Genomic DNA, 13,990 nt, shown 5'->3' on the forward strand with positions numbered 1-13,990 from the left:
TTTGGTGGAATAAGCCTCAAGGAACATTAAAATTCCTAACGTGTTTCATTCAGGTAAACTGACATTTAAAAGGTACATTTGGGCTCAGGAGCACTGTGATCAGACATCATCAGAGACTTCTGTAATGTGCTGCTAAATGTTACTCCATACTGCAAGAAGCTTTGGCTGGTTCTTGGTAAGTTCACTTTTGTTACGCTTATAGGGATAAGAGGGGAGAGGAGCGGATGGAGAAGTGGCATCAGGCATGCATTATTTAAGGTTTGTTTGGCTTATATTTCAGACTGATGCTTAGCAATGTTTGTTGTGGGAATTGGACAACGGGCAATATTTTTGATGCCCGAGGCACAACAAAACAGCTGATAACTTTCTGGAATAATGAAAAGGTTAAAAGATTGGTTAAATGGCGGCCCTTGAGCCAATCAGATGTACGTATTTACTTAAGTTGCATTACTAAGGTTGCATGCATGTTTGCACTTCTTTTTTAATACAGTTGTAAAGTTGTAAATCGTTGTAATCATAAAGTCATAAATATGCATTAGTATAAACTCTTTCCATTGCAACATGGTCATATAATTTCAGAGGTGGGAAGAAAATCAATCTTCATCAGAGAAAAAATGCTATTAAGCTCTTAGAGGCATTTAATACCTGAGAGATGCAGAGTTTCTTTCTGCTTATCATTCTCCTCAAAATTACAAGAAGACCTGTCATCGTCTGAGTATGAGCGGTTTGCGTCACCCTGTATCAGGGACAGTCAAAGAAAATAAATAGATGAGAGAGATAGGGAGAGGGAGACAGAGAAGGGGAAGGTGAGCATGGTGAGGCAACAGAGGAGGTGAAGAGGCAAAGAGTGAGAAAAAGAGTAAAAAGTGCAGAAAAACAATTAATCACAAGCTAATTTAAATAGGAACTCCCAATTTTTTGTCCTTCTTCTAATTACCCAATGACATATTTCTACTCATGTCTTACCTCAGCTTGGAAACCCTCAACCAAGATGGCAACCAGTAAATTGAAGAGCACATAGTTTCCAAACGTCATAAGAGCCACAAAATAGAGAGCAGCACAGGGCGAGGTGGAGGCCATGCCATTGTAAAGTACCATGTTCCAGTCCTCCTGAGTCAGAATCTGCAACATATACACACAATGCGGAGCAGGAATACACACATATGGTACGCAGATACACAACTCTGGATACAGATAGATGGATACAAAGTTTTGAAAGTGTATGTGTTGAAAATATTCGTACCTGAAAGACTGTGACAATGGCCCAGAGCAGGGAGTCAAAGTTCTTCCTGTCAGGCACTGTGTCTCCTGCCTCTGTCTTCAGACTGAACTTACAACCAAATATATGCATCCCAAGGATACTGCAACGCACAAAAAAGGTGCATTTATGTCATCAATTGTGTATTGAAAAGGGGGCATTTAGGTACGTCATTGACTCTATGTGAAGATTCACAGAGCATGTGTATAAAATGTAACATTTAATATTAAATTATTAAATAACTATCAAACGAAAGTTATAGAGCAAAAGAGAACACCCCTGCATACACGGTGAGTTGGTTTGAATTTGCTGTCTTTGACAGAACCTTGCATCATATCATACACACTATGTTGCAGACCACAGACTTACAATATACACACACACATATATTCAGATTAGGATACACACAAGGGTACCTTCATATACAAAAACACATGAACATTACAATCTACTGTTCCTACTTCATTCAAAGCTCTTTTTTCTGTTTTTCACTCTCCTGTTTCCCCTCCCACTTGTTTCCTTTTACCTCTCTTCATCTGTCTGCAGTCGTGACAAGACTGCGTCAATGCCATTCATATTCTCATTCATCACTGGTTTCTTTAAAGCAATTAGGGAGAGGTTTTAAAAGTTGAAGTCATAGCTGAGTGGCACTGTACGTTAACTGCTCCCTAAAAGCTACAGTGGCTAGATGTATAGGGCCAAATGGCACTTGCTCAGGATAGTATTAGCTGGCTAAAAGGTCTGATGCCATCTGTCTTGGCACACTTATTTCTGATTGTAGTGCTGCAAGGGTAAAGAAGATGGTTGGCAGGTACACACGCATATGGGGTCACAAACACACATTCACAATACAAGCAGGACTGGGGTTATGCGCTACGCTCCTGTAGGATTCATCATATGTATCGTATAAAAATGATTACACATGCACCAAATAGGATAAATAATTCATATAACTATAATTCTGTCAATGGCATCTTTATATTTAGATATAGCCTACAGAGGTGGAATTGGATGGGAAAACAGAGCAGGGTGTGTGTGCATGTGTGTGTGTAACAGGAGAAGCAATTACGGCTCCTGTAAATGAACAGTTTTGAGCATCCACATTGCAATATTCATTTAGACACAATGTAAACACCGCATTTCATCTTTAATCATAACATATAATTTGGTGGATAGTTTTGAGAAATATTAGGACAACTCATCCTCTCCTTTACTTAGATTTTACAGTCAGCTTAGTGGAATGATTAGTATGATTCTTTACTGAATTGCAAAGCATGGTTAATAGTGTACTAACAATTTTGATGGTCAAAAGTGAAGATACTCATGTGAGTTTTACATTAAACCAATTTATTACTATGTCGGTGTAATTTGAGATAGTTAGGGTTTATTGTTATCACTGTTCTTTGGCCCCAGGCCTATCTGTCTTATTAAGGTCTTGTTAAGGTAGCCATAACCTTCATGGTAGAAATAATGCTGGGGAAGGAGACAGGTCAGACAGAAAATCCTTAACACTGGTGAGACATGGTTTGGGCAAAAACTGTGGCGGCTCTGGGTGTGTGTGTGTGTGTGTGGGGGGGGGGGGGGTGTCTAATGATTGGAAGTTAATCCTATTATTTTGTACAAACTGTGTTCAGGCTTTCAGCAATGGCTGCCAGCACCATGCTGAACTACTATATTTTGTCTTAATCTGCTGATATTCTATCACAGCTTTATTTTTGTATTCAAATATTTGGAGAGGCAACAAAACAACCTGTCTCAGGCTGTTAAACTGTCAGGCTCAGCACCGCACAGTGCATTCTCATTCTTATTCTACTCTTATCACTTCCCTCCCCTTTCTTTCTTTTCTCTCAGCCATATTCCACATACATGCATGCTCCTCTGCCCCCCTGTTACCTGAAGATGAAGATGAAGAGCATGAGCAGCATACAGAAGGTGGCCACGTTGTCCATCGTCTTCATCAGCACCACCAGCTGCCGCCTCAGCGCAGGCATGAACCTTACCAGCTTAATGACCCTCAGTAGCCTGAAGGTCCTCAGCACTGACAGACCGCCGTCTGCCTGGCCGATGATCTCACACACACTGTGGCGAATTACACGAATGTGTGCATGTGCATCGCAGCGTGAGACAGACAGTGTGAGAAATCAGGAGGATGTAGAGAAATTAAAAGTAAATGGTAGAGAGAAATGTGTGTATTGTTACAATCAGGGGATGTGGGGAGAGTTGGATTTAAAAAATAAATAGAAATCAATAGAAAGGAGGGAAACACCAGATAAGAGAAGATTAGATAAGAGGACAAGGCAGTTTTTATACTAAATAACACTTCTGTACATTTTCAAGATACAGAAATTCTGAGTCTATGACCATACATAATCCATACTGGTGTGATAAGGAATATTTCTGCATTTTACATATCTTATCCCCATGCTGCTAGACAGTTCCTATATTAAACATTTGTCACATTAAAGAGGCAGCATAGTTAAATGCAAAGCTTCATGGGGAATAGACCAAAAAAGATGGACTGGAACAGCTGGACATTAGGGAATGTTCACCACAAAACAGTGCATGTTTTGACATGTTTTGAAACAGCTTATGTCAGGCTCTGGATTTGGTTTTGGGATGTAATTTATATAGAAGTAAAACAACTTGTTAATTAGCTGATGTACAGAAAGTTATTCTGATAAATGACAAATCGTTTGTTTTCAAAGTTTTTCACATTCCATCTTCGCTAATGTGCTGATTTTCTGTTTTTTATCGTAAACATCTAGCTAACTTGGACAAAACAGAAATCTGAAGCCATCACCTTGAAATTCTAATGGGGTTTTTTTCTCTCTTTTCTGGCATTTTATGGACAAAATGGACACAGTGCAAATGTTATTTCTCATTTATGATTTTTGCTGGCTAAATGACTAACTGCCTAACTTAACAATTAGCAGCCATTTTGTAGATTACGGACCTGATGATGACAATGATGCCATCAAAGATGTTATACGGGTTCCTCAGGTACTCAAAGAAGCCAAAAGCCGTCAGCTTGAGGATCATCTCCAGTGTGAACATGCTGGTGAAGACAATGTTGCAGATCTCCAGGACATTGGTCAGCTCTTCGGGCTGGGTGGATGAGGCCGGGGGGGGGGGGGGGACAAAAAACAGAAAAATGAAATTAGAGCAAGTAAATTGTGGAAGTGAGTATAGACAGTAGTTAAAATATAAGAGAAGCTAGAGGTGTAAACATTCCAAGTTAAAAACAGAGCAGTGATAGATGGAGAGAGGTAGCTACAGACAAAGAGATAAAAACATAGTGGATATTAAACCACTGTTTTGCAATCACAGCTACGGCAACAAAAGATGCGGGAGCCACTGCAAAGAAAACAACCGTGTACGCATCTCATTCCTCCGCCTGTGCTGAAAATGCTGTCACTCAAACTGCCAGTCACTTGAAAAGAGAAATCTCCCCTACCTGGTAAATAAAATTAAAATGCACACACACCTTATCTCAGATAGGTAACAGACAGAGAGGCAGGGAGGAGACAGAAAAACAGGGAAATAAATTGTGTTTTTTACCACAGCTGTTTAAGTGAAACTGTGAAAAAAAACTTCAGATCAGCAAATATGAATAGCAAAATGAGAAAAGGAATGGAGAGTGTGTAGTGTTTGTGTAGCATATAGTGTCAAACGCTGGCTGAATAGGAGAGCATGTTATCTGGAACTGGCAAAGGAACGTATACATGTACAAACCGCACACAAAAAAACAAAACAAACACACACTCATGCTCCGGTCAATCCTGGGTTAAATTCCGTTTGTATGTGCATGTGCACAAGCAGACTCGCTTTATGCACGATACGGATCAGATGCTTTCTCTGATACCCCCTGTGAATTTCAGTTTCAAAGCCAGCCGAGAAATAGCTAGCTAGCCCTGCCAAAGTTAGCAAAGCATGTCAGAGAAAAACACACTCTCAGCCCTCCTCTCCCTCCTCCTCTAATCCGCTTTTTCTCCCAATCTATCTCCATCCCCCTACTTCTCCATGCCTTTTCCTTCCTCTTTCGGAGTCTCATTATCAGGCAGACCTATCTCTACCCAATCAATATCCTCCTGTCCATCAGAGAAGGGAGGACAGGAGAGAGGAAGAAACCTGCTGTAGGGAGGAGGAAAAGCAGAGAAAGCAGAGGGATTGTTTTGGAGTTGACGATGACACGATGGGGTGACAAGGGGAAGAGAAGAGAGAACAATACTCGATTACAGGTGGGGAACAGCAAGACTGACAAAAAGGGGTGGAGGGAAAGTAAATGAGCTCAGAAAACCAGCCTAAATCTCATGAGCTCAGTTTTAACTACAGTGTTTCAGTCTGGAAAACATCTACTGAGACTCATCTGAGCCCAGTAGCTGGAAGCTGGACTAATCAGTGGACTACAGATTGGTTTAAATGATGACATGTTTCACCTCTAAAAAATCCAAATGCCATGAAACAAATATTTAGAGGTGGTAATACAACTACTACTGTAGATGAGATGAAGTAGGAAATACACAATGTAGGGATAACTGTACACAGAAGCACAGACACAAACATGTTTTATCCCTTCTAACCTTGACCTATGTTCAGAACTCCCTCACTAGTCCAAAGTACAAACACAGGATATGAGATTTATTGCTATTGACAGAACCATCACATCCCTTGACATCACAGTTTAACTCAGACAAAATACCATCATTCCACCCCCTCCTTGCTCTCTCTCCCTCCTCTCTGCTTTACCTCTTCTTGCTCCATTACCTTTCATTCCCTAACCATGTTTCTCCTCATACTCTTGTGCCTGTGTTGTCCCACGTCACTTTCTCACCTGTTCCTTTACCATCCATCTCCTGAATAATATTTCACATTTCATCCGGCCATACATACGTCCCTTCTCCCTGTCTCTCTGTGGAAATGTGCCCTCAGTCAGCGTGTGAATGTTGCTTGAATAAGAATGAATGAGCCACAACTTCTAAGCCCTGAATTCAAATGCGCCGATTTCTTTTCCACACAAAAATGAATGCAAATAGAAAGTTTGTCTTTAAACTTGCTAATGTGCTGCATCATTTGATGAATTAGTGAGAGATAATCTGACATAAATATGAAAAAAATAACCTTTGATCATCAAAGGTCACGATCAAAAATTGCAAGGTCATACCGATACAGAATAATATGCTAATAATTTTTTTGGTGTGAACATTTCTTATAACCAGGGTGTGGTGCAAGTAAGGCAGCTCTGTTGATAGTTATTTTTCAGGGAGAAACACATCAGCTTCAGAGTTCTTGGTTTAGAATAAAATCGCATGAGGTTAAGATTTTTCTACTGCAGAGCAGAACACACTTGTATCACTGCTTCTGTGCCAGCCTGTGGAGATTGTGGAGGGAGAAAGACTCAAAAGACAGGCAGACAAAGCGTCTTCGAGTGTGTGCATGCAAATGCGTACTTGTGTTTCTGAATACGCACCTACTTTGAAACACACACAATCGCTCACGCACAGAATCACACAGGGAATTGAGCTGAAAAACTGCTGTGTAACCGGTGTCTGCCTCGCTCTTCCTCTCTCGCTCGTCTCCTCCTCCTCTTCCTCTCCAAACCCCCCACCCCCCCACTACCCTCGTTTATTTTTAGTCTTCGGAGATGAGAGAAAGCAACTACTCTGTACACTGTCAAAGAGTGAGTGGGTGGATACCAGAGACAGAGGAGAGAGAGGGAAGGGGAGGGAGAGAGAGAGACAGAGAGAGAAAGTGGGGAGATGGAGGGTGAAACTGAGGGAGGTAAAACAGTCAGAGAGTAGATGAGACACTTGGGGTAAGTCAGGAAGGACGGAAGGAAGGAAGACTGCGAGGGAACAAAGGAACAAGTGGGGGAACGTGCAAAGGATGGATGCACAGAGGGATTTACGGAGAAAATAAGGGGAGAGAGGTAGAAGTAAAATTAACAAGGGAGAGAGCAGAGGAGGAAGAATGAAGGAGAGAAAACAGAATGCCATGAGTTGAGAGAGAGAGGGAGGGAGAGAGAGAAAGAGAAAGAGAGAGAGAAATAAAGGAAAAAGAAAAAGCTGTTTTATGTAACAGCTTGCAAGCGTATGTGCCTGCATGTGTTCCTGTTGGTGCATGCGCAAAAATTAAAAAAGGTATTTGCTTATGTGCACGCGGACGCAATGGATGCGTGCTGTGTTTGTGCACGCTCATATGTACCTGTGCTTGTACACATGCATGCGTGCGTGTACTCTTGGCAGGCTTCTCCCACTCTCGCTCTCAGACACCTGCCTTGTCTACCTCTGAGGAGCCTGGCCAACGTTAAAAGCCAGCACGGTTTTGTCTACTGCTAGGCTAAATGTTTACACCTCTGTCAGGAAACTGCATGGCAGTGATGCTCCACTCCCACACTCATCCCTCTGAATGTCATCAGCTATTATGATATTTCTAGAAGCAATGCTTCATCAGCAGTGATGGTGGTTTATCTGCTGAGGCTGTGGTGATTTGTGGGAGTGAGAGCAGAGCAAGAGATGATTACGCTAACACAATCTATTGACGCTATAGTATGTCAGCCTAAAGGATTAAAGGCAATGTGTATTCCTACAATGACAGCAAGGACTATTGTGTTTACTAAAGTCCAAAATATTCACTATATACCCAGTGCTTTTGCTTTTGTTTGTATATATTATCCTGATGTCAACAAAACGCAGCACCCTCTGCAGAGATTTCACAATAAAAGCCAGGAGATTATGGCCTCTGAATCACTGGTGTGCTTTTAATGTGAAACACAAGGAAGAAGTGTTGAGATTGCAGCAAATTAAGGCAGAAAATGGAGGCAGTTGTGACAACAGGGAAGCTTCTAACTCAAATGTGATCAAATATATTTGCAATACATTGACAGTGTTTATGTGACAGCACTTTCAATAACATCTTACCTGGTTATGATGCTCGATGCCCATGCTGATGGTGTTGATGAGAATAGCGATCATAATGCCCCTGCTGAAGTACTTGCTCTCCACAATGCCCCAAAGCTTCCTCCTCATATCATTCCAAATGTCCTTACAATGTCCAAAGCACGTCCTCTTCCTCTTCCTCTCCCCGTCTCCCCTCTCCTCTAAGTGGTTCTCCTCCTTGCCCGTCTCTTTCACAGCATCCTCCTCGTCTTCCTCCTCGTTGGCAGAGTCTCCCACGGCTCTTGCCCCCTCTTTCAACGACAGCGCACATATAGGGCAGTCCTCGGGATTTTGAGGGACAGACAGACTGATGGAGTTGGCTAGTGGCTGAGAGCCGTGGTCTTGTTTGCTTTGGTGTGGACACTGGGATACTAGGGAGGCAGAGACAGGAACAGAAAGAACTATGGACTAAAACCAAGAAAGTCAATGTCAAATGTTACATAATTAAGACATATTCAGATGTAATTTTCCAAGGCCCTTCTACTCACATCTTGGGTGCCTCGAATGATGCCGCTCTCCGTTCACGTTCCCTCCACCGCGCCTGTTACCCCTGCCTCCACCAGCCGGCGGGGGCTTGCCCCTCAGCGTGTAGTAGAGAGCTGCTGATCTCCTCTTAGCCTTGCGGAGGACATGGCAGACCAGCTGGAAGATCTCCTCATAGCAATCCCCTGGCTCAGCCATGCTGGCCAAGGTGGAGGAGGACAGGCACTGTGCCCTTTGCTCCTGCATCAGCTGGTGTTCCCGCTGTTTGGTCTCTGAGAACTGGGTGGCAATGACCACTAGGCACAGGTTGATCATGAAGAAAGAACCGATCTAGATAGATGTAGAACAACAAACAAAAAGTTAGAGATGCCAGGATTTGAAACTTGGCTGCTGAGGTAAGAAGTACAGTACATGAATGCAACTATTGGAAAATTACTGCAGGGAACATGAGCTATGAGCTGCTCTGGCATATATTTTGCCCGAAGAATGAACTGTTCTGTGGAAAAGAAAGGGGTTAAAGAGTGCAGAAATCAAGATTCAAAAAACTTAACTGAGAAGCAACCCCTAAATAAAACAATACACAACAGTGCAGTGTCTTATTTAAATAATCAGCCTATGGCAAAAGATGCTGCTCATTTAAGAAACATGAAATGTGTGAAGAATCGTGATGTTTAATGGTAAATACAGACTTGTTTTTCATCAAGCTCAAACACTTGCACATTCTAATAATGTGTGCCAATCCCCCTGTAGAAATGTTAGCACACATGCTAAAGGTCTCTGAGGGCTGGCTTCCCATCAAACCAAGGCTGATTGGAGCAGACAGACAGAGCCAACACATGCCCAAAGCACAGTTCAGCGTCTGGCTAGCTTTCTCTTTCTCCTCTGTTTATTCTTCGACTCTGACTTGACTTAACTTTTCCTTCCACCCCTACTCCAACTCAATATCCGTCTTCACTTTTCTCACCACCATGCGCCCATCACATACATTTCTTTACCAGTATCTATCAGTATCTCTTTTTTTTCTACTCTTTCATTTTCTTATCAAAGTGAGGGTTGGGGAGGGGAGGAGATGGGGTGCATTGTGAATGGTACGTGTTGGCTGACCCTTTTAGTGGCAGTAATGGGAATCACTACAGGACTGCTGAAATGGCTTTTATTGGACTACTCGGAGCTGGTTATGGAACAATGATTAGATCAATAATGGCTAATGCTGAACAACTCAAAAACCAGACTGCTGGATGGATAGAGCAGCTTGTAGCAGTGTCGGTTTTATTTATTACAAATCTAAACATGCGTGCCTCTTTCTTTTTGGACAAAGCTCTCAGACAAACACAGATCGAGAACACACACAGACACCCGTATACGTAAGCCTGCACAGCCAAAACATCTGGAGCAGGAACACTCAATAAAACATCCACAGATATTAAAAAAATCCAAACTTAATGACCTTCCGCCTATAGATTTTCATCCACAATGATCAAGGATGCACGGCAAGGTGATGATAAGAGAGAGAAGTTGGGAGGAAAGAAAAAGAAGAGACCCCCGAGATATTCACACAGATAGAAAGAGAGCGGAAACATGTATGGGAGGGGTGTGTGTGTGTGTGTGTGTGTGTGTGTTTGTGTGTGGGGAGAGGGAGGAGAGATGCCCATCTGTGGCCTCTGGGTCAAAGCAGGTCTGCAGGTGTGTGGGGCTTTGATTTCCCTCCAGGCTTGCATCTGTGCAAGTGTGTGTGTCTATTCTGTGATTCTGATCAGTAGACAGGTTTGCGCATAATCAAGGAGGGCAGCCCAATATCACACATTCAGATGATCACTGCATTATGCATGCATGCAAACACTCACTCACTCACAGTCACACTCTCACATACACACACTCAGACAAAAGTATGCGTGATCAACACACGCAGACACGCAAATTGAGATGGCAGGCTTAACTTACAACTGATTGCATGTGTCTTTGTGCCTCCACACAGCAGCTGTCACATACATTTATGTGTATACATATTCTCTCTTTCTCTAAAACAAGCACACACACACACACACACACACACAATCTCCTAATAATTGCCCCCTTTGAAGCATTAACACACTGTAATCCATTTACTTCCACTCTTTAATGTGACACCAATATATATACTTGACAGGTAGAGATGAGACTCTGTGTTTGACACTGTGGATGTCAAACTTCTCTTTGTGGGTTTATATCCAAGAACACACACTTACAGTACAGGATCAGCTAACAAGCTTTAAAGAGCAGGGTACAACAACTTAATAATGACATAATGCACATGCACACGCAGAGAGGAAGAATTACAAAAGGAGAGAATGAGAGAATCAAGGTGACCCTGACAGTATGAACAGCACCTTAGGGGCGCTTGGAAGTGCCTGACCGAAAACCTCTCATAGTGCCAACAACACTTCCGAGGTATCCCTGAGGACCTCAGACTACAAGTTGCCAAACAGACTGGAGCCTTGCAAGGAAATGGCACAGCGCATGTGTGTCAATCATGTACCACAAAGGGAGCAATGTGTGTGTCAAGTTGTTAGGTTCTGTGCAAGCCATTCAGCTCGGTATATTGAACTTGAAAGCAAATTTTGTTTGGTCAGCTCTTAAAGCCTACATGGAGCCAAAATCTACACTGCATAAGACTGTCATCAGTGGAGCAGCTTAAACTAGGCAGAAGTGGCTGCGCTGTCATGTGACACCATGTCAACCTCAGGTCACATCTGCCAAAAAAAAAAATTAAAATAAAAAGCAAGTAAGATTTACAGCTGTAGTCACGATTCCAATCATCGCCTCAGCCAAACAAGGCCAGTGTTGTGAGTATTAAGTGGGTGGCAAAAAATGTTTTGTAGGGCAGGTCTTGCACTTGCACTTAAGCTTTGCTCCCTCTCATTATAGTGTAGTGCAGAAATTGTAGAGGGTGCTTGTGACTGATTGGTGTGTTTGTATTCTTTATTTTCATCTTCTTTACTTACCTTTCTCACACTGGTCTTTCTCTATCATAATTTTATAGTTCTCCTCCCTCGCCTGCCTTCATCTCTTCTGTTGTTTTCTTGATCACATTTTCAAGCTTTACAAAAGGCTGTAAGTCTGTTTTTTATTGTGTTCACCTGCCGGCAGGAAAGTGCAACATCTGGGAGTTCTATTGTACGTCTGCTGCTACAGAGAGTGACTGAATGCCATTTTACAGACAGCAAATGGGACGCGAGTGCAGAATTGAACAACGTTCATTGTCCTGCCATCTGGCACTGCATGCAAAAAGCTGATACAGCTCTTGCACACATTGTGCATACAGTACTTTTTCCTTTCGGACATACGTCTTCTGGTCTTTTTCAGCTGTCCTTGCTCCTCTTCTCTCCCTTTTATTGTGCTCACCACCAAAGATGAATTTACGTAACATCCACCTCTTCTCTCCCTTCCGCAGACATTGATTGTGGACAGTCCTTTATGCTGCTATTGATTTTCACAAGTCTATTAACACTTCAATCCCTCACTCAGGAAATATCCTCATCCAATTTATTGATAGCAGGAGACCACTGATGTCCACATATATTGGAAATGTTATAAGGGATTTTATCTCCAGAGTGCATAACTATAGTTACATTTCATTCTTTCTTTATTCATTGATAAATCATCAAAACACACTGTCCACTGGATGTGTCAGCTGGTAGGAATGTAGAGAAGAAATAATTTAATAAATGCAGGAGTAAATGTTACTTACAATGATGAGTAAGATGAAGTAGATGAAGTTGTAGAAGGAGTGGGCATCCATTACATAATACATGATCTCTACCCAGCCCTCCAGAGTGATCACCTAAGGGGAAAGATTCGACTGGGTGTTAACGTATGCCAAGGCTTGCTCAGCAGAATCTAATTGCAAATAAAAGCTTTGCTTAACCTAATATTTATCTACTCAAGCAGCATAGTTTATAGCAAATGTTTTAATCCAATACACTGCTTTTCATTAAGTCTTGACAATATAACATATCTAAATCTTAAATAACACAAATAAAGAGAAAAAAGAAAGATTAGATTTGCATATATCAAGAGAGCATCAGCCTTTAAAATATTTACAAATACAAAAACCCCCCTTAAGATTGCACCTAAAAAATATATTTAGATTTATCACATTAAATGACTGTGAACCCATGGTCCACCCTAACTAGACCTCACACTCCAAAGGATCATACCTGAAAAATTACAATCCAGGCGTAGACAATGTTGTCAAAGTTGATGGCACCTTTATGGGGGTTACTATTCCCTGTGTGGCAGCGGGTGTAATACTGGTTCCAGTTGATGCAAAGTCCCATTGCTTCGCCAGCACCACTGCCGTTGGCCAACGGTTCAGGACTCAGGCCCAGAGCCTGTCTGTGGAGTGCATCCTCTCTGTCCAAGCAGCACGTGCGGCCTCCTTCGCGCCTCGCCGGCACATCAGTGCACGACATGATGCCGTTATCAGACGCCAGGGAGCAGATGAAGGGGCGCTCATCGTCCTCCTCAGGCTGATAGTATGGTGCTGGCAGAGTCATACCTGATGACCTGGATTAAAGAGATGAGAAACTAAGTTAACTGGTCATGGAACAGAATCAGTATACAGGATGTCATTCATAATAGATTTCTATCACGTTTCATTACTTCATTTGGGGAGTTTCACAAGGATTTCAGTGAAAGAAGGAGAGTCAAGAGGGAGCAAAAGTGGAGAATGTCAAATGAGAGATGTTATGTAGAACAGTCACTGAAGTAAATCCCCGGAAGTAATCAACCAAGCTTGTGGGATAAATGCATCATTGAAGGCAAGCAGGCGAATGAGGAAATGCAAATGATCCTGCACGTATGATCCCTTCTCAGTCATCAGTCTCTCATTATACAGCATATATACGTGCACCTTTCATACCTCCTTTCTGTTCCCGTCATTTATAACTATTTTTTCTCCAATAAAGTCTAAGTGAAAACCAGAATTACTGGCTGGCAGCTGTATGCCTCCTCCAACCAGTCAAGTTGCAGGAAATATGGACACGTTCTCCCGTTCTGTTTCAGAGTTATGGCGTGTTTTTTTTTTTTTTTTCAGAATATTATGATGTCAGAGTGAAGTTGACCCCTGACCTTTCGGGTTTTAAATCATCATAATTTCATCACTTTATCCTCTTAGACATTTGTGTTAAATTTTGACATATTTAGTGACTCATGTCCAAAAAAGTGTTTTGTTAGGTCAGTGAACCTGACCTTTGAGCTTTGACATCCAGATTTTAATCACTTCATCCTTGAGGCCAAGTGCATATCTGTGCCAAATGTGAAGAAATCCCCTCAA

General features: G+C 42.1%; 1 protein-coding gene across 1 annotated transcript in view; it reads right to left on the reverse strand.

Annotated features, from left to right (window-relative positions):
- Positions 1-13,990, reverse strand: part of cacna1ia (calcium voltage-gated channel subunit alpha1 Ia) — a 71,178-nt gene that overhangs the window by 36,042 nt on the left and 21,146 nt on the right. Inside the window, exons 6-14 of the mRNA XM_018672228.2 lie at positions 12,873-13,221; positions 12,404-12,496; positions 8,682-9,006; positions 8,176-8,564; positions 4,212-4,363; positions 3,152-3,337; positions 1,244-1,361; positions 967-1,122; positions 646-736 (exon numbers count right to left, since the gene is read on the reverse strand). Of these exons, the coding sequence (XP_018527744.1) occupies positions 646-736; positions 967-1,122; positions 1,244-1,361; positions 3,152-3,337; positions 4,212-4,363; positions 8,176-8,564; positions 8,682-9,006; positions 12,404-12,496; positions 12,873-13,221 (1,859 nt within the window). The remainder of the gene's footprint in view (positions 1-645; positions 737-966; positions 1,123-1,243; positions 1,362-3,151; positions 3,338-4,211; positions 4,364-8,175; positions 8,565-8,681; positions 9,007-12,403; positions 12,497-12,872; positions 13,222-13,990) is intronic.

The sequence above is a fragment of the Lates calcarifer genome, linkage group LG11 (genome assembly GCF_001640805.2).
Source record: "Lates calcarifer isolate ASB-BC8 linkage group LG11, TLL_Latcal_v3, whole genome shotgun sequence".
Lineage (NCBI taxonomy): Eukaryota > Metazoa > Chordata > Actinopteri > Centropomidae > Lates > Lates calcarifer.